The sequence below is a fragment of the Melanotaenia boesemani genome, chromosome 10 (assembly GCF_017639745.1).
Source record: "Melanotaenia boesemani isolate fMelBoe1 chromosome 10, fMelBoe1.pri, whole genome shotgun sequence".
Taxonomy (NCBI): Eukaryota; Metazoa; Chordata; class Actinopteri; order Atheriniformes; family Melanotaeniidae; genus Melanotaenia; species Melanotaenia boesemani.
This window is the reverse complement of record NC_055691.1, coordinates 28,330,036-28,354,558: the sequence shown is the minus strand read 5'-3', so window position 1 is coordinate 28,354,558 and position 24,523 is coordinate 28,330,036. Positions and strand designations below refer to the sequence as shown.

The 24,523-nt window shown below is 38.2% G+C and overlaps 3 protein-coding genes across 3 annotated transcripts; 2 read left to right on the top strand and 1 right to left on the bottom strand.

Moving 5' to 3' along the window:
• Nucleotides 1-4,699: 4,699 nt before the first annotated feature.
• gtf3c6 (general transcription factor IIIC, polypeptide 6, alpha) lies at nt 4,700-6,923 on the top strand. Its single transcript, XM_041997280.1, has 6 exons — nt 4,700-4,855; nt 5,153-5,233; nt 5,331-5,394; nt 5,652-5,696; nt 5,805-5,912; nt 6,117-6,923. The coding sequence occupies exons 1-6, from the start codon at nt 4,832-4,834 to the stop codon at nt 6,245-6,247; spliced, it is 453 nt and encodes a 150-aa protein (XP_041853214.1). The 5' UTR covers nt 4,700-4,831; the 3' UTR covers nt 6,248-6,923.
• A 271-nt stretch (nt 6,924-7,194) lies between these two features.
• calub (calumenin b) lies at nt 7,195-11,653 on the top strand. Its single transcript, XM_041997279.1, has 7 exons — nt 7,195-7,328; nt 8,454-8,696; nt 8,897-9,090; nt 9,271-9,437; nt 9,531-9,591; nt 9,763-9,962; nt 10,276-11,653. Exons 2-7 carry the CDS (start codon nt 8,476-8,478, stop codon nt 10,378-10,380), a joined length of 948 nt encoding a protein of 315 aa, XP_041853213.1. The 5' UTR covers nt 7,195-7,328; nt 8,454-8,475; the 3' UTR covers nt 10,381-11,653.
• An 870-nt stretch (nt 11,654-12,523) lies between these two features.
• Nucleotides 12,524-20,851, bottom strand: LOC121647787 (cadherin-5). The gene is made up of 14 exons (XM_041997485.1): nt 20,711-20,851; nt 17,547-17,603; nt 17,353-17,445; nt 17,171-17,257; nt 16,966-17,076; nt 16,587-16,757; nt 16,290-16,380; nt 16,112-16,218; nt 15,814-16,014; nt 15,594-15,725; nt 15,266-15,344; nt 14,979-15,169; nt 14,455-14,475; nt 12,524-14,221 (listed from the first exon to the last, which is right to left on the bottom strand). The coding sequence occupies exons 1-14, from the start codon at nt 20,831-20,833 to the stop codon at nt 13,202-13,204; spliced, it is 2,484 nt and encodes an 827-aa protein (XP_041853419.1). The 5' UTR covers nt 20,834-20,851; the 3' UTR covers nt 12,524-13,201.
• Nucleotides 20,852-24,523: the final 3,672 nt, after the last annotated feature.

Sequence of the window (24,523 nt, the reverse complement as noted above, 5' to 3'; positions counted from 1 at the left end):
ATGGCTGAGATTACGGCCAGTGCGCATGTGCGTAATTGCGCAGACACCGCTAATTAGCCCGTTTGGATCAATAGGATTCCGCGAGAGAGAAGAGAGAGAGGAGGGAGGGAGGAGTGAAGAAGGAGGAGGAGGAGGACACCCTGCTGGAGACGCATAGAAAGACGAAAAGGAAATATTTAAAAGTATGAAATATGTCAGCTGAACCGTTGGATTTAAATATCAAAATTATGTCATGGATAAAATTTCAGTTGAATAGTTTTTATATTAATGCAAAAACAAATCTCTGCATGACATAAAACAGAAAAAACACTAATGCAGAAAATTGTTTATTGTAAACAAAAATGCATATCAAAATAACAAAAAAAGTACATTTATTTTCTTTTTAAAGTCATTATCTATTTCTTTTTTAAAAATGGCTAATTTAATCCTGCCACCTTTCGAAGAATATGAGATGCATTTGGAACATCTGCACCAAAATGCGACATTGTCACCGCGATTCCCGTCTGTGGCTTGCGAACACTAAAAGGCCCTGGAAGACTGTTTTAGGAATATTGACATTTAGTGTCAGACCAGGCACAGGATGGCCGCTCAAATTTAGTCATGATGTTTCATATTGTGAAATTACAGAATTTCTGGGTCTTATTATATCACACTTTCTTTGCAAAAGTTGAATGATTAAAAATAGTTAAAGCCATGGAACGATTTAATTGACATATATATATATATATATATATATATATATATATATATATATATATATATATATATATATATATATATAATCTTGTAGGTTACGCTCCAGTCCAAAAAAAGGAAAGAAAAGGAAAGAAAGAAATCCTTGCTTTTGGACTGGGTTGATCAGTTCAAGCTGCAGTTCTGGGTTTGACACGCGGATTTGCTTGGTAATTTTCTGACTTTAAAAAAAGGGGGGGAAAGTGCGTTTCCATTTCTATTTTTATGTCCACAGAAGACCTTTAGTTTTCTTTTTTCGTTTTTCCTGCTCGACCGTCCCATCCTCGCAAGTCAGCTCCATTGTTATGATAATGCTATTGTGAATTTCACGCTGGATGTGCAATCTGTCGATCGTCCATATATTTAGAAAGTGAAAATTGTATTTATTACTAAGATCAAATAGCACTTTTTAAATATATACATTTTTTTTGGGGGGGGGGGGGGTAAACGTCAAAGTTAAGCATAGTCCATTTTTAAACAACTGAATACAATTTTATAGCCTAAATGTAAAAGAGAACGTTCAAAATGTGAAAATATATTATAGTATTTGCACAATGAGGAAAGAAAGGCAATAGCAAGAGCTGCTGTTATCAGCTCACTGTTGCGTGACACAGTTGCAATCCAAGGCCTGTTTTCAATAACCTATGAATATTAATATATTTTCTTTCATTGTTCTTTTTTCTTTTTTTTTTTATGTAATTACATTTTTCATTTTATTTTTCTTTCTTTCTTTTTGGTTGGATCTTTTTCCTGCATCCCTGTCACTAAATATGCAGAGACTCGGATGAGTTCCCAATTAATATAGCCCCAAATGATGTGTCTAACGTTAGTGGAACATCCAATAAATATTTTACGATTCGACAGCGTTTAAAGTGATGATCTGGCATAGGCCACCACCGAAGACTGTGCAGGTTATCAGAAACATAAATCACTGACTGCTCTGTTGTCTTTAAGGGTTTCGTCTTGTTATGGCTGCAGTTAAGTCGGTGACAATTTGTCATTTTAAGAACAAAAGACAACGACAGGGAAGGGTTACATGGTTTTAACGTTAGTCTTGACATTGTGTGTGTCAGCCCAGTATGTGTGTGTGATTTTTTTGGGCTTGATTAATGATTTTAAAAGTTTAAATAAAAACACACACAAATGTTGATTGAAGGTAAAATAATACGGAGCTTTGCTTGTTTCTGAAAAACTGCTTTTTGCATTCATGTTTGTTTATTGATTTTGCTTGTCAAGTGCTTCTTTTTCAAGACATTTGACAGTAATAACTTGGCTTATTTGAATTTTATCATAAACAAACAGCTTAAAATTATACCCAACCATAGCATTGATTAAATGTTTTCAAATAAGCTCTGATTATGTATGTCTCTCATGGATGTACATTTCTTTTCATATTTTAATTTGTGAGTGCATTTTATGCACCAAATGCGACAAAGGCATAAGTAGGGAATGTGTTGTATAGTTTTGTGGGTCACAGAAAATACATACATGATTGTACAACCTTCTTAAAAGCAGTCCATACATTACATCTGTTTTACAATAATTTCCTTATGTTGCATGTGCATTGTGGTAATTTAGAGCACAAATGAGCAGAGGCATTCTCTGTGATCGACATATATCAATATTTTCAAGTTCATTCACAATTTACTCACACTTAGACTCTTGCACAAGCAAATATGCACAGCCTCTATACTGTTAAACACACCAAGCCTTTCATGCCCTCAGGTGTATGCCAGAGGTTTGTTGTTTTCACTGTAATATATAGTTAGCCCTTCCACCAATTTACCCTGTCAGTGCTAATGGGGCAATTAACCACTGTGATACCCCCCAGGCAGAGGGAGAGCCCAAAGCTTCCCAACTCCAAACTTGAATTTATGACATTTATATGACAAAATGCAAGGGCAGCTCGGGACTCATCTGACACCTTGGAGGGTCCTTGATGTCACTCCCTTGTTGCCCCCGCCCTTAACTGCCCCAGGGTATGGCACTGAGCAGGAAGTGTAATATATCATATACATCATGTACAGGAGAGGCACAGTTCAGGTCCAGGATGAAGAAAACTTTGTACTGCGTCCAATGCTCCAGTGAACAAACTCTGAATAGCACACTACGTCCTGTTTTGTGGGATTATAAATGTTAACTCACACACACAAACACACTCCTGGTTAACATACTCCAACTTGACCTCTCTCTTCATTTATGTCTTTTCTGTGTCTGTAAGTCCTTTTGTCTGAGCTCACATTCCCCCTGTCCTTCTTACATCCCCAAGGAGGCAATAACCTCACTAGCAAGAGCTTCCCCTTGAGCCGTTGTCATAGTAACTTGTGGGATGGTCGACATGACAACCCCACCATGGTCCAGAGATAGATGATAGGGCAAAAATGGGGAGGGAGAAGGCACAAGGGGGATTTGCACCCCCTTTAATTTAGTTTGCCTGATTCTGATTCCATTTTTTTTCTGGGGGTGAGGTGCAGCCAGTATCAACCTACTTTACATTTATGCAGGTATTTACAGGCTGCGAACACTGCCGGCATCTGAGCAAATGCTCTACATGCGTACCTGTCCTAATGAACGATACCTGGACATTACTGAGAGAGAAATACTATTTCTCAACCAAATGTTTTATATTAATTTAGATATGTTCATCACTGTAAAATGCTAATTCATTAAATACAGTGCTGTTTTCATAAATAAAAAAGGGTTGGTTTATTTTCTATCAAAACATATTAGTATATACAATACAAACACGTGTAATTTCACACTATGCCGTTTTTGGCCAATAAATCCAGAGTCTGCTTTTTACCTCTCCAGCTAAATTCATCTGAGAAAAAAATGCAGGTATTTTAAAGCACAGGAGCAGAAGGACTTCATTTTCCAAATCTGTGTGTCAGCACCAGCTGATGTGCTGACTTTGTTATACCACGAGTTAAACAGGTTAAGTGTTACACCAGTTCATTCTATCATTATGTCAGACTTGCTGTCTGTGGAGGAATATTCATTGCTCCTTTCAAAGTGAAATGCAAAACAGTCCTTTTTTAATATTTAGTGAATACTGTAAGAGTGTAAGGTGCAGTTACAAGTATGTGATAGTGGGATTTCTAACTTCTCACTTTTTGTCTGGGTAGACTGTAGGTTTTTTTTTTTGTTTTGTTTTGTTTTTTTTTTGTTATGCTAAATATGTTTATAGAATTTCATTATTTAAAATTTCATTAAAACTTTATCTGTTTTTGATTGTTTGATTTTATGAATATAGACATTGTCAGGTAATATTAAATGTCTGCATTTATTTCATCACTTTAATGCTAAAAATTATTTTGAATGTTACCGTTTTTCATTTCTCACAAGTAAGCATCTTAAAGAGGTTTGTACCGGTGCTGGCTTACTTTTATGTCATGTTACACAGACCTATTTTGGCGAAGCAAAACTAAAAAGCTCAAGGGCTCATATTTAATCTCAGGTGCCCCCACAAATGTTCCAATTAGCTTCCCTTGTATTTTGCTTCTGATTGTTTTCTTTCTAATCACACTAAATTCTCTCTGTTTCTCTTTTTTAATATTATCAATTTATTTAGTTTTTAATATGTTTGATGTCTCAGCTTCATCCTATTTTTGTAGCCTCTGCTTTTGACAGATGAATTTCCCCTTGGGGATCAATAAAGAATTTTCACCTTATTTTATTCCATCTCATCTCATCACCACGGTTGTGGCCTGCTACAGAAAGACATTAATAATATTAATGGTAGATATGTGTATGAGTGCCTACAGGTAGCCAATATTCAGGTTAAGTTATATTAAATCCTTAGAAATGGGACAGACAGACAGACAGACAGACAGACAGACAGACAGACAGACAGACAGACAGACAGACAGACTTCATTCATTTACTTTCTACTTGTGAAATGTACACACATAACTGAGCAACAGCGCCCCACGACGGAAGGAGCTATAACTGAAAGGACTGCAAACGCTGAAGGCCCTCTTTCAGCCACCGTACATTCGCGGAAGGAGTTAAAACCGCGTCTTAGAGGCTTGATTTTTGGGGGGGAATTACATCCATCTAGTTAACTAATATTCTTCTTCTTCTATTCTAGGAGTTTGGCATGGAAGATGAGTGGGAAGAGGAGGTATTCAATGCCGTAACTGTTTAAGTTTAACGTTCAGTCTAGATAGCAGTGCTAATGCTAGTTTACTGTAGCTAACAAGTTAGCCAAAGTAGTGGCAACCGCAACAATGTTCTGAAACATTTACAATTTACAAAGACTAGAATATTGTTTTCCCACCATACAACTATATTATCTTAGTATTCTTTTTTCAATAAAAATGTTTAATTGGTCTTGTTTTCTCATATACGCTGTCTTTGAGCATTCTAAATCCCTATTTTTCTTACTTTACCCCACTGATTTGTCCTGTGGTGTGTTTAGGAACGGCTTGTTGTGGTGGAGTTATCTGGAATAATCAACAATGACTTTCTGTCCAAGTGTCGAGGCACGTGCAAGATACTGGTAAATTTTTCGGCTATTTCCATGTTGTAAGTCAAAGGAAAACACCAGACTCTGTACAGCTTCTTTGATCTAGTGTTATTTTCCATTTGTGTTTTAGGATATAGACAGCGAGAAGCCTATGATGCAAGTTGGACAATATGTGTTTGCAGGGGAATATGAGGGTGAGAAAAAAATAATTTGAAGACATAATCCTAACTATGTAACTTGACTGAAAAAATGCTGTTCCCATTGCTCATTTTTATTACTACAGTGTAGAGATAGAATTTTTATGGATGTTTTTCTGATAGAAAAACAAGTTTATAATTCAAAGAAAACAGTTTTTGCTAACTGAAAAAGCTTAATTTTGGATTTAAAAAATGTTATTTTCGTCAAATAGTCAAATTTAAAAAAATATTTCTTGCTGTGCTTCCTTCCTCAGACACTTTGGGAACCTGTGTGCTGTTCGAAGAGAAACAACAAAAAGGTAATGTTTTGCACTGCTCTTTTAAATGCAGATCCCTGTAAATAAGTTACTCTTATTTACCACAGTTTGTTTATTTTTTTATTGCTTCCTTCTGGTTTGTGTCTGCAGGAAAATCAAACATTGGTCCTGAACTCCAATACATGTGCCACACTATGAAGAAGCTGACGATGCAGCGAATTTTTGTTACTGACAAGAAAGAGGTTGAAGAAGGCACAGGTCAGCCAGTATATCTCATACAGTCTGCTTTAATCAGTTTTATTTTTTATATAGTTATTATATCTTCTCTTTTATGATAAACAAGTTTATCTCAGTGCATCTTTTTACGAGTTGATTGACCCAAGCGGTTTTTCATCTGCAGCATAATTATAAGAGCTAGCTTTGTCCAAGGCTAGTTTAAATACAAGTATGTCTGTTTATTAGTTACAGGAGGAGGGGATGATGAACAACAGAACACAGACTGTTTGTCAAATCAAGAGGAAAATAATAACCCACAAGAAGTTATAGAAGACAATATGGACAACACAAATGTGGAGGACTCTGCAGTTGGTTGAGATATGGAGACATTGCCACATTATGACCTTTATATGATGATACCAGTCCTTGCTTTGTCAGGTACTAAATCTTGGAGAAATTCAGTGGGATATACACACTTTAACTGCAAAAGGGAGAAATGTCTGTCTTTGTTAGTGTTGTACTTTGTGTTGGGGTTCTTTTGCTGGAACATAACATGCAACAATGCCTCCTCTGCACTGAGCTTCAGAAGGACTTATTTGAATATCCAGTACAAAACATCACAGTTAATTGTAGATGTATGATGTATGAGATTAATTCAAAAGTCTGATGTGATCATGAATTCATGTCACACCCCTGGTCCCCTCGCCCCGCCCCCTCTACTTTAAGTGGATTGTGCATTTGTTACATCTAACCATAAGGACCATCAAGTCTCCCCTGTACTGGATCATAACTACCCTTGTAGTGGAGAGTCACTGTAAACTGCTGGCAAAAAAATACAATGCATTGTCCACATTTACTGGACAATGTGAGAAAATGAGAACAACTGCAATGGAAAACATGGCATATTCATTTTGTCTACTTTTCCAACAGTCTTGAAACTGTAGGGATGGCGCTATGGTCATGTATACAATCAAAAAAGTGTAAATTGTACTTGCCTCATTTGACCACTGATCTTCAGGTTTAAAACATAAGAAAATAAAGCTTTAGTTTTTTGTGTAAATGTATGGTCTTACATTTATTTCTGTTTAAATTCTTTAGGAATTTTTGCCAAACTTGTGGATTTTCTGTTTAAAATGTATTGTAGTTAGTTTGTACACAAATTTTCAATATCATGTGCTATATAGTTACCAATTGTTAGTGACTTAGTGTTATTCATCCCCATCTCATACCTTCGCAGTGGTAGTTTATGAATGAACTGGGTTTTGTTGACTTTGAGGACGTGGCGGTTCTTGGCCAATCCAATCAACGGTGCTCCCTTGAAGTGGACCAATCAGCTAGCGACATCACACTCGTCTTCTCGGGATCTGATTGGTCGGTTGTCGTTATTGCACAGGAAGTACATGGGTGCGTTTCCGAGGGGAGGGCTGAAAGAAACGACGAACTTCCCTGAAGGCACCGGTGAGTTCTCCTGGCAAATTATGAAGTAAAGGACTAAAACTAAAAACAAAATGCTTTTCCGTAACAAGTATTTTGAAGAAGAACTATTGCTAAGAGTATTGTGTACTTTCCTACATTAAACGAATGAAAATGCTGGACAGAGGGAGGAACTAGCGGTATGAACCGTTAGCCACTCTGTTGTCAATCTAAGTTAAATTGTTGTGAATTGGAAATAAAGGTCACAAACTGGTTAATTGCTATAATCACAAAACACAGGCAGCGTTTACGGTAGCGGTACTCGTACATCAGAGCATAGACGTGATTTTATGTTTCAGTATAGCAGTCAAGATAGTGACGAACACGAACAGGAGAGAAAGCAAAGATACTTTTAGATAAAGAAAAAATATATTTATAATGATAGTATACTTATTAAATAAACCGCATATATAAAGTTATTAAATATATGAACGTTTTCCTTATTTTGTTGCGAGATCATGAAAAATGGTGTTTTCTTTTCACTTCATCCCTGAAGGTCTTGGCTACACTTGTCCAATTCTGCTATGCATAACTGTCAAAGTCTAACCAAATACGGCTTATGCAGTGTACTGTTTATTTGTGCAGTTTTCACTTTTTTTCAATCTTTACAGAAGCGCTGGAGCTCATCAACTGCTTTTACAGCATTTAATGATGTAAATAATCTAACATTTTGACACTGCTATGTTTACATTACACTTACTAAAATACAGTCATGTTGAAATGTTAGTCTGTTTCCACCATTTAAAAACTGCAAAAATAATTAATGAGTTCCAACCCTTCTTTGTTCTTTCAAAAGAAATTAAGTTATAGCATGAAGCAGTAATTGGCTTCACTCATATGTCCTGCAAGTCCTAAGATATGAATAGGAATTTATACAACTTTCACAAAGTACCAAAAGCAGAACGAAGGGTAAATTGCACTGTGAATCATACATTTGTAAACTGCTTTTTGCAGTGTTGAGTCAAAACTGTGATAAGCGGTAACTAAATGTGATTGGATTGTGTACTATCAGAGAGTGCATTGTAAAATGATATTTTAAAAAAGGATATAAAGATGTTTTTTATAAAATCAGCTTTTTTTCTTCTTTCTCTTTTTAATTTTCTGGTTTAGATCGTGTTTGCACAAACGTAAGATGGAACTGCGGCCGCTTGTCATGTGCTTTGCTCTCTGTGTGGTTTATGCTACCAGCAAACCCACAGAGAAGAAAAACCGCATTCATCACGATGAACCTCTCAGCAACCGGGAACACGATGATGCAGAGAACTTTGACTATGACCATGAAGCCTTTCTAGGTCAGGAAGAGGCCAAGACTTTTGACCAGCTCACACCAGAGGAGAGCAAGGAGAGGCTTGGGTAAGAACACCTGATTCACTGATATTTAGTATTTTCAGCAAAACATGTTGGTTTACCAATCATGTTGGCAGATTTTTGCTTTAAAAAAAAGTTTTCCTCTTACTTCGTTCCACTTGTTGGCTTCTTTTTGATTCCCTAGTTATGTTATTTAAGCTTATCTGAAGAGGAAATCTGTTTAACAAAGTTTTGTTTTTCTGCAGCATGTTGGTTGACCGCATAGATGAGAATAAAGACGGTTTTGTGACTGTTGAGGAGATGAAGAGGTGGATCAAGCATGCACAGAAAAGGTGGATCTACGATGATGTGGATCGACAGTGGAAGAGCCACGACCTCAACGGGGATGAAGTGGTGTCCTGGGAAGAATATAAGAATGCCACATATGGATATATTCTTGGTACATCTGCAGAAAGTTTTTAATTGAATGTGTTTGATCTATGCCTTTAGTTGTAAATGCTTGCAATATATAGATCTATATATATATATATATATATATATATATATATATATGCATTTGCTTTCCCACTCTTGGGACACTTGGACACAAGCTGAATAAGTTGTGACTTTTGTCCATCAGATGACCCCGACCCTGATGATGGCTTCAGCTACAGGGAGATGATGGCTCGGGATGAGAGGAGGTTCAAGATGGCTGACCAGGACAATGACATGAAAGCCACCAAAGACGAGTTTACAGCTTTCCTTCACCCTGAGGAGTACGATCACATGAAAGATATTGTAGTATTGGTGAGTGAAACACTTAAACAGGTATTAAATGATAATTTTGACATTGTATTTTTTACATACATTCTCACTCCCCAGTGTTTTTTTCCCTCCTAGGAAACTATGGAAGACATTGACAAGAACGGCGATGGTTTGATTGACCTGGATGAATACATAGGTAAGTTCTTTTAGCCTATTAGCATAATCTGCTTGTGCTAAAAATATTTTGTTTTTATTGAAACAGTATTAAACACACATAAAGATAATGTAAAGGATTTGTAAGGTAGCATTGCAATATTATTACCGCTCATTCCTTCACTCAGCCTGTCACTGTCCTCATGCAATCTAGGTGATATGTACAACCAGGATGGAGATACCACAGAACCTGAGTGGGTAAAGACCGAGAGGGAACAATTCACTGAATTCAGAGACAAAAACAAAGATGGGAAAATGGACAAGGATGAGACGAGAGACTGGATCTTGCCCAGTGACTACGATCATGCTGAGGCTGAGGCCAAGCATCTAGTCTACGAGTCGGATGTAGACAAAGTATGTAATGTAGAAGTTCAGGATGATAACAGATTGACCCAGGAATGTGTATTGTGAATTTTACTTCCTGCTTTGAATACTCCAAAAAATACAAGAACTTTTTCCTGCTCTAACATGCCTGATTGACTCCTACCCAGTGACATAATTAACTTTTAGAATATACCAAATATCTAGACAGTGACACAAGGACATCCAAAACTACGCAGATGATATATTATTGCATTGCAGACCAGTTATTCTATATATGACATTTATTTATTTTAAAGCAGCACAAACATAAAACTGATCATGGTTTTTACTTTTTGTCTGTCAGGACGGCCGTCTGACCAAAGCAGAAATCGTGGATAAGTACGACCTGTTTGTGGGTAGCCAGGCAACTGATTTCGGAGAGGCTCTCACTCGACACGATGAGTTCTAACATCCAGCTGCCTCCACAGACTTTGTGCTCATCCTGTGATCCACCTGATGGCTCCTTCCACAGTACACAGAGCCTTCATATAGGATGAGCTTGCCTGAACCAACGCCACGGACAATAATTTATTTGATTTCTTGAATGTGTCTCATTATGCACACACTAACATTGTAAGAAAGTGTACATGTTTGGCCAGTGTGTCTTCACATTCAGTTGCACCTCAGATTGGGATAATTCTTCAGCTTTTGCTCTGCTTCCACCCTCTGCCCTTTTCCTGCCAAAATCCAACAAAGAGTAAACACTGTGTTTTTTTGTTGTTTCTAATTAAAGGAAGACTTTGTGAATGAGTCAAATTCAGTGACAAAACCTTTGATTAAAATAACAAAAATTAGGCTTGCAGTCTACAGAAGAGTTTGATGCAACATCCATTTTTACAAAGCACTGGACTGTGAAGCGAAAATTTTATCTTTGGCTCCTTTCTCCTGTAATTAGGCCCAAACAGAAAATGCATGTTTTCTTGTTCATTTGTTTGGAACTAAAGATAGATTTAATAAATTCCAGTGATAATGAAGACCTTTTGGCCTAGTGCAATACAGTATCATTAATGTCACTATGCTACACTCGTCCCCAGAACATCCATGTAAACACAAGCTAGGTGTCCTGCAAGAAATGTTTTTTTTTTCTCTTTTATGTTAGATGAAGGAATCAAGCTGAATTTAGAGTCAGCTTTTGCTAGACTGGACCACCTCTTATGTCGGAGCACAGTAAGCCCCAACGCCGATGTCTCTGAAGCTGGTCCAGTCTAGGACTAGCCTTAAGGGACTGATGGATGATCTACTCTTGATGCTGCCTCCTTTTTATTTTTTCTCACCACCTCACAAGTGAGTGTATGTGTGTGCATGTGGATGTGTGTACATATATTTCCTGTATTTTTTAAGGCTCATTTCTTATTTGTTTTGAGTTCTTCTTGATTCAGCTGAACTAGTAACGTGTGCCAAGCAAAAGAACTTTTGTCCTATTTTGTGAGCAGTTTGGGGGGAAAATATACTCCTCCCTTTGAACATATTACTTTCTGATATATTTGTTATATTTGTATTATCACTACCACAATTTATAACCACTGTTTTAGTGTAATGTTTTTTTACAGGCTCACTACTGCAAAAAGCCTTTCACTTGGGACTTTACTGTAAAAAAGTTGTTGGTCTGCAAACTGAGCACTCTTAACAATCAGTTCCAGTTTTGTGATTGAGAACAATGTCTCAATAAAATTTGAAAATTAGACCATTTATGCTTCTTAATTCTTTTGACTCGCTGAATCCCTCATATTTGTTCCCGTTTGCTTTCTTTCCTGTGGAAAAACAAGAAACACTGTTTCCTGGACTGTTGACCCACTGATCTCTTGCCCTAGATACTCTTCCTCTTAGTATCTCTGGTATTTTCAGTTTACAACCGAGTATCAAAACTGAACTGAAAACCATTCAGAACCTTTAATGTTGTCAAATGTACTTCATCCATTTTTTAAATTTTACCCAAATAAGACCTAATAAGGAGTAAAGTTCAGTCTTGGAGCTTGAAAGTAAAAACCACTTATTTACCATTCTGGAAGTTTAAACATTTTTTTTATTAGACTGATAGAGCTGCCTATCATTAACTGGTTACGTTTGTTATTTAACTGTTACACATTCCTTCCCTCAGTTCTTCCTGCTCAACCTACAGAGAAGTAAAGTTTGATGCTGCCACCACTGTCCCTCATTGCAGGGACGGTATTAGCTGGATAATAAGTGGTGTTTGGTGAATGCCAACAAATAAGTTCTGCCAGACAACACAGATTGTTGGAGTGTAGATTAAGCACTAAAAGCTAATAAAGTTTTAAAAGTTAATTGTGTGATCATAGTCTAAATTTTACTAAATGCAGATTTTCCTACCTAATCTTTACTTTAAAGCATGCAAAACAAAAATACTCACCAGTTTGGTTTGGTAGACCAGTCACAGAATCCCATTTTCACATGACTGGTGCAATTCATAATTTAACTTTAATAATCACTCTTGGCTCATTGAGGCAAAAATAGCTTTACTTGTGTTCAAAGAAAAGAGAAAGAAGAACAAATACATTTGAGGCAGATTGTAAAGTAGGCAAAATTCTTAATGCTGCGACAGACTGAAAGTTTAGAAAAACGTCAGTCTGCAGCTATTTAAAAGAAATCTGCAGCAGATCTTTTTAAATGTGATTTAAATGTTGAGGCCTTTGAGACTTCTGAGAATATTCTGCCATCAAAAACAAACTGTATCACCACTGATCAGAAATCCAGCCTGTATGGATGCAGCTCTGCAGCAGTTTTCACAGGGTATCAATACATGTTGTTATTCTTAAACAAAGAGAATATATACTGAATGGTGACAGATTGGTATGATTGGTTACTGTGTGTGAATATGATGCATCATTGAAAAAGCTATCAATAATATATGTGTAACTTACAAACAGTGTTTCTAACTGCATATGTTTTCATGGTAGCTCCTTATTATTTGCACTAACAGTAAAACAGTAAACAAATGGTACAATATTGTGCATTTACTCATGATGATTGTGTGCTGCCAAATGTTTTTTTTTACATGTTTGCATTGTGTTAACATATACATGTCTTCCCTCGTGTGCGCTGTGTATGCTTCAGTCTACTTCTTTGCCTCAGCAGAACCAGACTGTTGGGTTTCTTTCTTGCTTGGTGGCGTTTTTGCACTCTGCTGTTTGAGACCTCCATCTTCACCTGAACTGCTCCCATCTTCGGTCATCCACCTGGTCATTCTCATTGCCTGCGATATCATAGTGACATCACTTACTAAATGTGATAAAGATAGGATTACAACGAGCCATAACTCTTAGTAGCTCTTCTTCATCAGACTCTAACTCATCCTCACCCTCACTGTTCTTGTCTGCATCCTCATCCCCGAGAAAACCATCATCATCCCCATTCCCCACCCCAGGGTCTTCTTGGGTGTTTCCTGAATTTGTTGAAGGCCTTCTATCCTGAGATGGACTCGTGGCATCTGCTATTCCTCCTGTAAGCTCTGATTGGTCTGTTTGGTCCAGTGATGTGCAGGGGGGGTTGGCCTTTGCGATCTCTGCTGCTCGCCCTGGTGTTTCTGGGGGAGTATCAGTTGGAGATGTGTCTATATGTACCAAGGTGGCTTTTAAAAGTCCATGTTCTGGGGTGGGAGGGGGTGTTCCTTTCTCCTTGGGGAGGGGTGAGGACTGTAACGGTGAATGTGGGGGTGTCATCTCACAGGTTTTTACGAGCGGTTTGTCCATTTCTGCAGAAGTCATTTGAAAATGACTGCATGGAGTAGAGGATGGTGAGGAGGGACTGGTAACTTGCTCAACAATGTTGTTGTTGCTAGTTGTTTCTGATTCGGGAACAGTTAAATATGAGGGTCTAGGGTCATCATGGGTTGCAGGGCCAGGGAGGGTGTTAGACTGTGCTTCCACAGGCTCTGAGGTCACATCAGGAAGCAAGTCAGGATTTTCATTAGGTGGAGCAGCATCTTGATCCACATGTGTAAGATTCAATTCCTCCCTAGTTGGGTGAAAGGTGGGTGAACTAGAGGAGGTTTTGGTTAGTTCAAGGGCATTTTTATTTAGGATCACAGGGCTGCACAAAGTTTCAGTGGGGATAAAGTTGGTGTCAAATGGAGAAACGGGTCTATGGGAAGTGGGTTCTTGGCAGAGGTGGGTGTCTTGTTTGGTATAGAAGACTGGTTTATCTGAAAAGCTGAAGGATGGATTGCAGGTGCCATATTCTTCACTGTTGTAGGATACCTCCTCCATATGGGCCATAGCACTCCGATGATTCACCTGAGCAACAGCCACAAGGGGAGATAAAATCCTTCCTTATTTATAACATTTAATTATTGAGAGTGAGTGAATTAACTAAAGCTTAAGCAGTTTATGTATACAGAAATTATATAACAAGTCATTTTGAAATAGAGGAAAGGAAAGGAAAGGAAAGGAGAGGAAAGGAAAGGAAAGGAAAGGAAAGGAAAGGAAAGGAGAGTCTACATTAAGAATGAATTCAGTCTAAAACTCACCAGCTGGAACCACCGTAAGCTCTGTGGAGCATATATTAGAATATGTTAAGTTAGATATGTACATGCATGATATTTCGACAAATGACCAGAACCTGTAACACAGTTATAGATGCCACTACTATTCAGTGGTCAGTATATTGCTGGTATGGTTTTCTTCATTTGTCGAGGGAAGCCAGACTCACTATAAATGAACATAAAGCTGTTCTAACGTAATCACCTTTATACCACAATGAAAAATTTCAGTTTTGATGGGTCTCTTCCAAAATGACAATGCCTCCACCCAACAGCTGTGAAATGTTACCGGACATCATATGTTGTTGGTTTTGAATGTAAGACATCTCATTCCAGTTAAATACTCAGTGAAGATTTTGAACTGAATATCTTCTGGAAGGATGGCGTTCCTTTCCTCCAACAGAGTCCCACTGAAGTTGTTTTGGTAGCCTAACACCTTACTAAAACACTTTAAGTTGGTTTTTCTTTCAGTTTGTCACAAGTTTGTAGATTATAGCCATAAATGATCTTACCACATTGGGGTGTTTGCCCTGAGCCACGCATCCTCTCTCCAGGGGGTCTCTCATTCCCTTGTGTTTCCTCTTCAGCCACATCAGCATAGACAAGACACATCCAAGCAAAGTCATAATCACCATGCTCAGAAACAAGGCTTTGCCCACAGTGCAGCCTGTCAGACGGCCCAATCCTAGTGGACTATGAGGGACTGCAGTGCAAATAGACAGGGATATAAGGAGTTTATTTAATCTTGAAGGCACATCATCAGTGAAACAGCTATGCGTGTGCAGGTGTGCCACCTTACTCGACTGTTCTTCTGTTAACACTTCCACCACTACAGTAGTAAACGTGGTGTCTCCCGACTCCTGGTCTACAGCCGTTACCTGCAAAGTGTTGAGTTTTGTATTCACATACTTATCGTTTCTGATGGGAGACAGCAGCCTTGTGCAACAATCTTGCAAGGAGAAATATGATATTCCACAAACTCAGTGCTCAGTCAATATAGGGACTTATCAGTTTTTTGGCTATCCCATTAATACAATTTTCGCTTTTTGGTATTTAAAAGAGAAAATATGTAAAGTTTGCTGTTTCGCTGTATTGAGACAGTAACACCAAGTTTCACTAAGGCTCACCTCTAGAATATGTTTCTCCTTTGGTGTAACACGACTGGTCTTGGCAATTAGGAGTCCACCCTGTGTAACTTGATAGATGTCTGTGTGATTAGATGTTGGAGTAAAGGTGAAGTAGATCATGGGATTGAAGCCCTGTGAATTGTTGGAGGGAAAAGAGGTGATGGGTAACAGAACAAATCCAGAACTGCATCACACCATATGGGAATGGGACTGGGCTTACTTGGTTAAAGTCTTGGTCATGTACATGTAACATCAGTGCTTTGCTGCCATAGGTATTGACCAGAGAAACTGGACTCTTCCCTGCAGTTACAAAGCCATGATATTCATCCATGTCAAACTCTGGATAAAACCGGTTCACTGCCAGAACTCGGACCAACACTGTAGCAACAGAATACTTCCTGGGGTCGTTGTCCTGATATGCCTGGGCGCAAAACAGGCAACCAGAGTAGTGTCATTGACACTAAGAGGGAGAAAACCTATCTTACAAACATACCACTACAAAAGTATGCAAGTCTTACCATGACTTGAAGCCGTAGTACTGGACTTATGAGTCTGTCTCTCACCCCCTGTGCCAGTCTCATTTCACCTGTCTCTTTGTCTATCCTGAAACGCCCATCGTCATCTCCTGTTATGAACACAAACACAGTTACAGATGTTGACTTGATGTAAGCTTAACATATCTTAGTGGTGAGGTACCTGAGAGGATGGCATAGCTGACTGGAGAGCTGAGTCCTCTGTCACCATCCACTGCCTGAATAGGACCCGGGAAAAAGTCCAACACAATGTCCTGCAACAGAATCAAATCCTCACAACATGCATACCTGTAATCCTATTCATCTACATCTTGCAGGCAACCTTTATCATTTGAACTGACATATGAAATTCAGATGGGACAAGATGTTTGAACTTGTCATCTGTCACATTATGAATGGCTTTTCCTCTGTACCACTCGTGATAAGTGAGGTGTGTTTTGTAAACGACTTAGCAGCTAACCTCTTCCCCCTCAGTGACATTGACCATGTACACAGGACTAGTGCAGATTCGGCTGTTCTCATCCTGAAAAAGCAACATGCATGGCAGGAATTGTGGGTACTGGTCATCTCCATCCAAGATGGTGATGGCAATGTTGATGCTGGTGTTGTAGTGCTCAGCAGTGTTCATTTCCTAAGATAAAAACAAGTCAAACATATCACACTGGTAAAGCCTAACCCAAACCAATCACATTAAGTTTCAGCCTCTCTAGTAATCATTATGAGTGTTTTGTTTAAAAGAAAGGATAATACAAAACAGAAACAATAAAGGATTAAACTGTATAAACAAATTTTTGTAACTACTAAAAATGGGACAAAAATCAAATGTGAAATGTACACACCGATGCATAGATGGTGACATTAAGCAGAGTTTTGGTCTCATAGTCTAGAGGTTTAGAAAGGATCACCTCTCCGCTGTTAGGCAGATTGACTTTGAAGTATTCTGCATCAGGCTGCAGATTGGACAAATAAACAATTCCTAAGTTCTTGATAATGTTTTTAGTAATGTTTTTTCATACTACTTAAAAGTGGAGGTGTATAACTTACTGACGTCTGGTCAACTGAATATATGATCTTGTCGTTATCAGCATCTGTGGCCAGGACAGTAAATACCACAGAATTCACTGGAATCAGCTGGATAACACAGACAATCACGGAAAAACCTTATGAAGTAGGAGTGCATTATGAATACAGATGCAGATTTACACGTGTTCGTGAAAGCATCATACCTCACTGATTATAAGAGATCGAGAAGTGTTTTCCGTAAACAAGGGGAAATTATCATTCTCATTGAGAATTTCCACCATTAACCTGTACACACTCTACAACAGCAGTAAGGAAATATACATGCATGTCTGAATGTGCAGTAACATACTGAGAAACTGCGTGTGACTTTGTGGAAAAATGCTGTGATAAAGTTTACCTGATGTATGTCCTCTTCATGACATGATAGTTCAGCCATTAAGACCGGACCAAGGGCCTGAGAGAGATGACAAAAATGTAGAAATGTATGTTTTTAACAGGAAAAACATTTCTAAATATTATTTTTTTAAAAAAACATTCAAACTATTGTGGTGTCATGATTTCATGCTTTATGTTCCTTGGTTTACTTCTGTTTCATTTTCTGGGTTTTTGTGATGGTTTTGGTTTATGTTCTTAGTTTTGGGTGTTTAGTGTCATGTTCTGTGTCTTTTGGTTTCTCCTCATTAGTTCACCTGGTCTGATTAGCTCATTCACTTCACATGTGTCTAGTTTGTCCTTCAGTGTATTCAAGTCCATTGGTGTCAGAACCTGCTTGCCGGTCCTTTGTTTGTTGTCAGTTAGTGTTGATGTTTCCCCCATGTTCCAGTCCATGCCATGTTTGAGTTGGAGTCTTTTTGTTTTGTAAGTTAAGTTTTACCTTATTAAAGTGGTTCTTTTATCAGTCTACCTCCTGCCTCATCTGCCTGCACAAGGGTCCTCTCATCCTTAGCTTCATGACATGTAGTGCTTCACAGTGAACCAAAACCCTGTAAGTTTTTGGGACTAAAACTGCAGTGAAATATTTCCCATTCTTGTTTGATTTCTGATTATCTGTTGCCAAAGATAATGTGGCTTCCTTTAAAATATTTTTCATTTCATAATTCACAAAATGCTTTCAGTGAGTGACAGTTCTCAACTGTAAACGAGCCAATTTAGCACCTGCAGATATATTCTGCAGTAAAATGTGTAGTTTGTGATTTAGCATTGTATTTCTGAAATAAGTAGAACATTTCCCGACAAAGAAATCAAGTTGCTTCAAAAGTTGAAGAAATAATCCAGTATTAATGACCCTTCATATTTTCAAGGCTGCTTTTCAGCATGAATGTGTACTGTTAAATAAATTCATAAAATAATTCAAGACAACATCAACATTAATATCAGTGTCTTTGTTGACCAACTTTACTGTAGAATTATTAGAAAATCCTATTTATTGCAGAGGAATATATGTCCATTCGGCTGTTTAACAGTCTGTGGTTCTGATTCTTCTCATCATGGTGCTCCATACATTTTCAGTAAGAGGTGGCATTCAATCACACATACTCTGCATAGATGAAGTCATGCTGTAGGAAATATTGATGAAGTTAAGCATTTTCATGATGCAATAACCCAGAACCACACAAGAAAAAATTTTGACTTCATGGAAGCATAAGTCTCCAAAATTCAAATATATGCCTCTGCATTGATATGTTCACATATATGCTAGTCATTCATGTCACTGATACTGATGCAGCCCCATACAATCTCTGACACTGGCTTTTGTACCCTTCTCTGATAAAAGTCTAGTCTTTCTCAACTTTTACACAGAATGTAATGTCCCTTTTTTTCAAAATCAGCTAAAACTTGGATGCATGTGACCTAAAAACAAATGTCCACTGTTTTTCTGTCCATTCTTTAGGTATTGAAAGTCACACTCAGGGTCGCTGAAAGCCATTTGAGTGTCCGAAGCACAACTACTTTGTAAAATAACTAACTGCTTCTGTAGTTCTGACAATTACAGTGTCTTTGAATATTTAAGATCTGACTGGAACTGTGTATGTATGGCTCACACTTCACCGTTTCGACTACTACAAAAATTTCTCTCTTTAAATAAATGGCACAGTGATGATTATGTCTGATCATCAGCTCTAGTTATGAACAGAGTGGCGGCTCTGGTTATACCATAGACTAAAAGATTGACGGAGCCTCCGTGACGTCCCCTGTTGGTTTCTGAAGAGCAAAAGTGAAGCTTAATGGGCGGTTCCTACCATCGCCATCTTGGCAGCATCACGCCTGCTGTCACTCCCGGAAAATACAAAAATGGGCAGTGGCGGAGCTGAGAGGGGGGCTGTGAGCATGGGGGTGGATGAGTGACGTCTATCAAACTCCGAGCTGCCTGTAGCTAAGAGCTAACTGAGCCAACTTGGATCTTTTTAACATGGGAGTCTATGGGGATTTGCTCTGTTTTGGAGCCAGCCCCTAATGGATGAGGGGTGAACTGCAAGTTTTTGCACTTCCACACAGGCTTCACATTTCACCGCCAGAGGTTGCTGCTTGGGTCATACCCATCCACTACTGGTTCCCAACCTTATCCTGAATGTTGCACAATATAATGTACAAATTATGTTATAGGCTTGTTGCAGTGGCGCAAAGTAGTGAAACACAGCTCATCCTTACTCCTAAAGATTAACCCTTTAATAGATGGTCCTTTTATATCAATGCCTGACACCCTTACCTGTCATCAGTTAATCTACTGATTGTAGAATCCCCAGAACAGCGTTACTGCCATAGTCTAGATGTATTCTAGTTATTTTTTTTATAAGCATTAGTTTTTTGTGCCTGTTTCCCACATTTTTTGAGTGTCTTGCAACCGTTATTGTCTGCTTAAGTTTGTTTGTTTTCTCAATACTCTGAAGTTGCTCAGTGAACACACTGAAATTATTTACTTTGTGTTTGTGCTCATTAAACAAAGATTCAAACTAATTAACAAAATAAATATTTGAGTTTTTATTTAATTTTATAACATTTCCCATCTTTTCTTGGGTTTGTAATTTATCTCAACTAATTGTGCATTGGTACATTTACAATGATGCATGCATCATTAATGTAAATTAACAACACATTTAATGTATTTGTTGTGCTTTAAAGTTTAGAGTTTATACTTCCATCATTGTGGAAATATACAACTCAGGATATAATCAGGCACACTTGGAGGAGTGCAACATTTCTTCAAGGACCAGTGATTTTGAGGTAACTTTGATTAATACAATAATTATATATTTTTTATGTCAGGGTGACAGATGTAAACAGACTAAAAGCCAGAAAAGAAAAAAGCTAATCTAGTTGAAGCTTTATCAGCTGTCATGCTGTAAGGCAACTGTCTGGCAGGATCTTGAGCGTTATCTGAGGACAAGGTTATGGAGTTCCTTCTCTGACACTAGATACAGCCTCCTTATAGTAGCCCCACTGTAAAACTAAAACCAGCTCAGTGAGTTGGGATTGCACAAATGGCATCTGTTGTTTTTAACTTCTTGCTTATAGGACTGCTCCAACACACCATAGTAAAGAGGGGATATCCTGAGTCATTACCTCTCGGTCAAGGATCTTGTCAGATGATGCATTTAGCCGGATGTTTCTTTCATCCAAGTAGAACCAATCTGCATCCTTTCCAGCCACGCTCCATTGAACTCCTTCCACAGTGGTGTCAGCCATGAGCTCAGCAACAACTTCCCCTGAGAGGCTGTTTTCTTTAATTGCTGCATATACATCTTTACCATCCAAACATCCAGCCCAACCTGACATTCCTGATATGACATAAAACATACACACACACACACACACAGTCATGGGAAGCATTCATTCTGAACAACATTTGAAATGACAGTAAAGTGGCTGTACCTGCAACTCTGCTTATACATAAAGGGATAAACAAAAAGCAGAACAGAGTCCGAGGATTCAGCTCAGTGAGGGCCATTCCTGGGCTCCGTCAGGCCTCAGGAATCACTTTTCCCTGAGTGAAGGTAAAGATGGAGAGAAGCATTAAACTTTTAACACTATTATCCTTTTATTATCTACAAATGAGTGGGTTACACTGAGCTTTACTGTGTGGATTGATGCTCACGCAACTTAAGAATCATCTTTGGATTAAGAGTCTGTTCTAATGTACAAACACAAATGCACACACACTTTACTCTCCACTATAATTCCTCCAAATCCCCTCTAAGTGGGTTTCTGCAGGGCTTTGCACCGTCTGAGACAGCAGACCATTAGAACAGTATTCTTTTCCATACACATTTCCCTGACCTTACAACTTTTTCACCTTCCCCTGTTTATGTCTGACCTATTAATCTGTCAGTACTTATTAGACTCACAGACCATAAATGTCTGTTTTTATGTGTTATTATTTTCAAATAAATGTTTAGTTAAAGTAAAAGAATAGATGTATATAAATTTTTTTCTTGTATTTACGTTACCAAAAGTTGTGTGACTACATGTATCTGTCATGCTGGTACAAACCACAGATTGTGGAGGTGCAAATTTGTGCATGATCTCCAATCACATACTCATATAAAAGAAAAAGAAGAAGAAAATAAAATCTCAGTGGGCAAATGTGAACCAAATACATATGCTACGCGCTCAACACAACTGAGGCTGACGTAGACTGACCCACAGTCTTTACTGTTTACAACACATGAGCTGACTGACCTGTTGTTGTCAAATCCTCTGCTACTTGTCTCTCAGTCTCCATGTCCTCCTGCCTTGTGATGGTTGCAGCATCTTTGATTCTCAAGCATAAAGACAGGCAGATGCTTTTGGGAATAAACAATGTGACAACAACACAAACACACTCTCTGACCCCGTCCCGCATACATTAAAAAGCAGACGGCAGCTTATGTTGTGTGTCCTGGGATAAACGCCAGCTCAGAGGTTAAACCCTGAAGGCGGAGCTTACCAGGTAAAGACTCCAATTAGATTAGAGACGGCAAGAATCTGCCAATGTGGTCAAAGACTGGGTCACAGGTGAAGTTAAGAGATTTGTTGGATACAAAGTCACTTGACCTTTTTTAGGCTGTCATGGAAAATCTTCACACCTGGATGTACTATAGTGTGTAGCAAGAAATGTCATTTTGGACTATAGCCTGTCTCTTTTCATGTATGTTTCAGGGGCAATGTATAAATTCAAACTTCTGGTAAGACTCTAAACATACACTTTGACCACACAGCTTGTGCAAGTTGGATTTGTCCAATTAGCTATGTGTGGTAAACTAATAGGGCCTGACAGGGATTAGCTATCAAATGTCAGCTGTAACTTCTGAAGATTAACCCACATCCCTTTACACACTTGTCACAGCATGCGCAGGAGTCCGCACAGGCAAACAGACAAAGCAAAGGAGAATGTCTGCACTTATCTTTAGGCATCCTATGATGAAAGCCTGTCATCTGGCTTCATAGAAATGTTTTTGTTGCCGCAGGCTTGTGAGAGGTTACCAGTGTGAGAAGAAAAGTCTGGCAGCTAAAGTTTCCCTCAGGGAAAAAGCTGAATACTGCACATGCTGTATCCTGCATGCACACAGGAAGGATTTTCTTTTTATATGCATTTTATGTTATTCTCGCCATAATTCCCAGATGATTTGGAGATTAAAAATGAAAGAGTTTTATAGCTCTCTGCTATGACGGGATATGACCACTGGATGTCAGCAGATATATGATGAAAATAATGGAACTCGATAAAAGACAGCAGTTTACATCACCTGTGCAGATGTATTTCAGCATTTATTTATTTATTGTGATTATTATTTTTGTTTTTGTTTTTTACGTATCTCATTGTGCCAAAAAGATGTCCTGTTTAGATGCAAGAATGATTCTTTCAGGGAGTCCTGGTGGAGATGACAGCAAAAAGGTTGATAAAACATCATTTCAGATTATGGCATTACCATCTAAAATCTGTAACAAGAATATATAACAACACAGTTTTCTGTCAGAGGAGTTCTTAATACAACTTCACAAGTATGTACAATTCTTGAAAGCTGATAATGTTTGACGCTCATTCAATGGATAAGGAGCAAACAATGAAAAAAAAAAAACAGCCAAAGAACATTTTAAAGAATTCTAGCTGTAGATCTACTGTACTGGCTGGTGTGATATGACAAAAGGTTATAAATGTAAGCAAGACATATATCTAAGAATACCTTTACTTTAATATAGACAACAATGTGAGCATATTTTCTCTGGTCCAGAGATGGTCATCCTAAAGAGTCGTGGAAGGTGTAATTATAAGTGTGTGATCCTGCATTTGTTAGAAAGTGTAACAGAATGCTATGCAGATTCCTGTTTTTAAGAAAGAATGCAGATGGCTACATAGAGATAACATCATCACAAAGAGGCTTTTTTCCCCCAGTTGAAAACAAGAAAAAGCCCAGTTTAGAACAACGCTTTTATACAAGATTGGCAATGATTATCATTAAAGCATCATCATTAAAGCATATGCATTGATATTTGTTAGAAATTGTGTTTATACAGCTGCAAAGACATATTAGTGCTTTGCTGTTTTTTTTTCACACATTCACCACTGTTTGACCAGTTGGACACAAATCTTTTAAAAACACTTTACAACCAGTGAATTGGCTTTATAAACAAACTCTTAAGACTCTGGACAGAAAAACAAACTCCTACCAGCATTGTCATATTCTTTCAAAATAAAAAATTCTTAGCTTGGAGAATATGATCAAACACCATAACATTGTGTTGGAATATAAAATCCTTCATGGAATGACTCCACCTACTCTGCACTACAATTTTACACTTGATAAATAATTGTTGCACTTTTGTAGTCTGTACTGTATTATCAAAGGTCTGAATCAGGCCCCTTAGCCTGGAAGTCTCATGCAGGAATTATGTTAAAAACCACCAAAGCAAACCAAGCAAGTCTTTGGGAGGTGGGGGGGACTTTAATTGTGTTATTACAGACCAACTTGCATTGGTCACAGATGAGGTTTTGCACAGTATGTGAACAGAAAGTGGGAAGATCTTAATTCAAATCAGACTCAGTGGATGATGTGTGGAAAACAGCCTGGCAATGGAGTGATGAGATTCCCTAGTCTGCTACATCTATTATGTAGGACACCTGGTAGTCATCCTACCACAATACCTCATCAAAGCATAGGGGTAGCTATATGTCCATCTTTTTGTGCTGTAAGCTTCAGATCTGTTGATTGTTGTGCTGAAAAAGTTAACATAGCAAAGATGAGCCAGAGAACAACATGAGGGATAAGCTAGTGAAGAGAGTGGTGGGGTTTTTTTCACAGCAGGACAAACTCTGGGACTGTTTCCAAAGCAGTGAAACATGACTGTGTTTACCCCCACCGTCTATATTTTTTTCTGTCTATACACACATGTCCACTC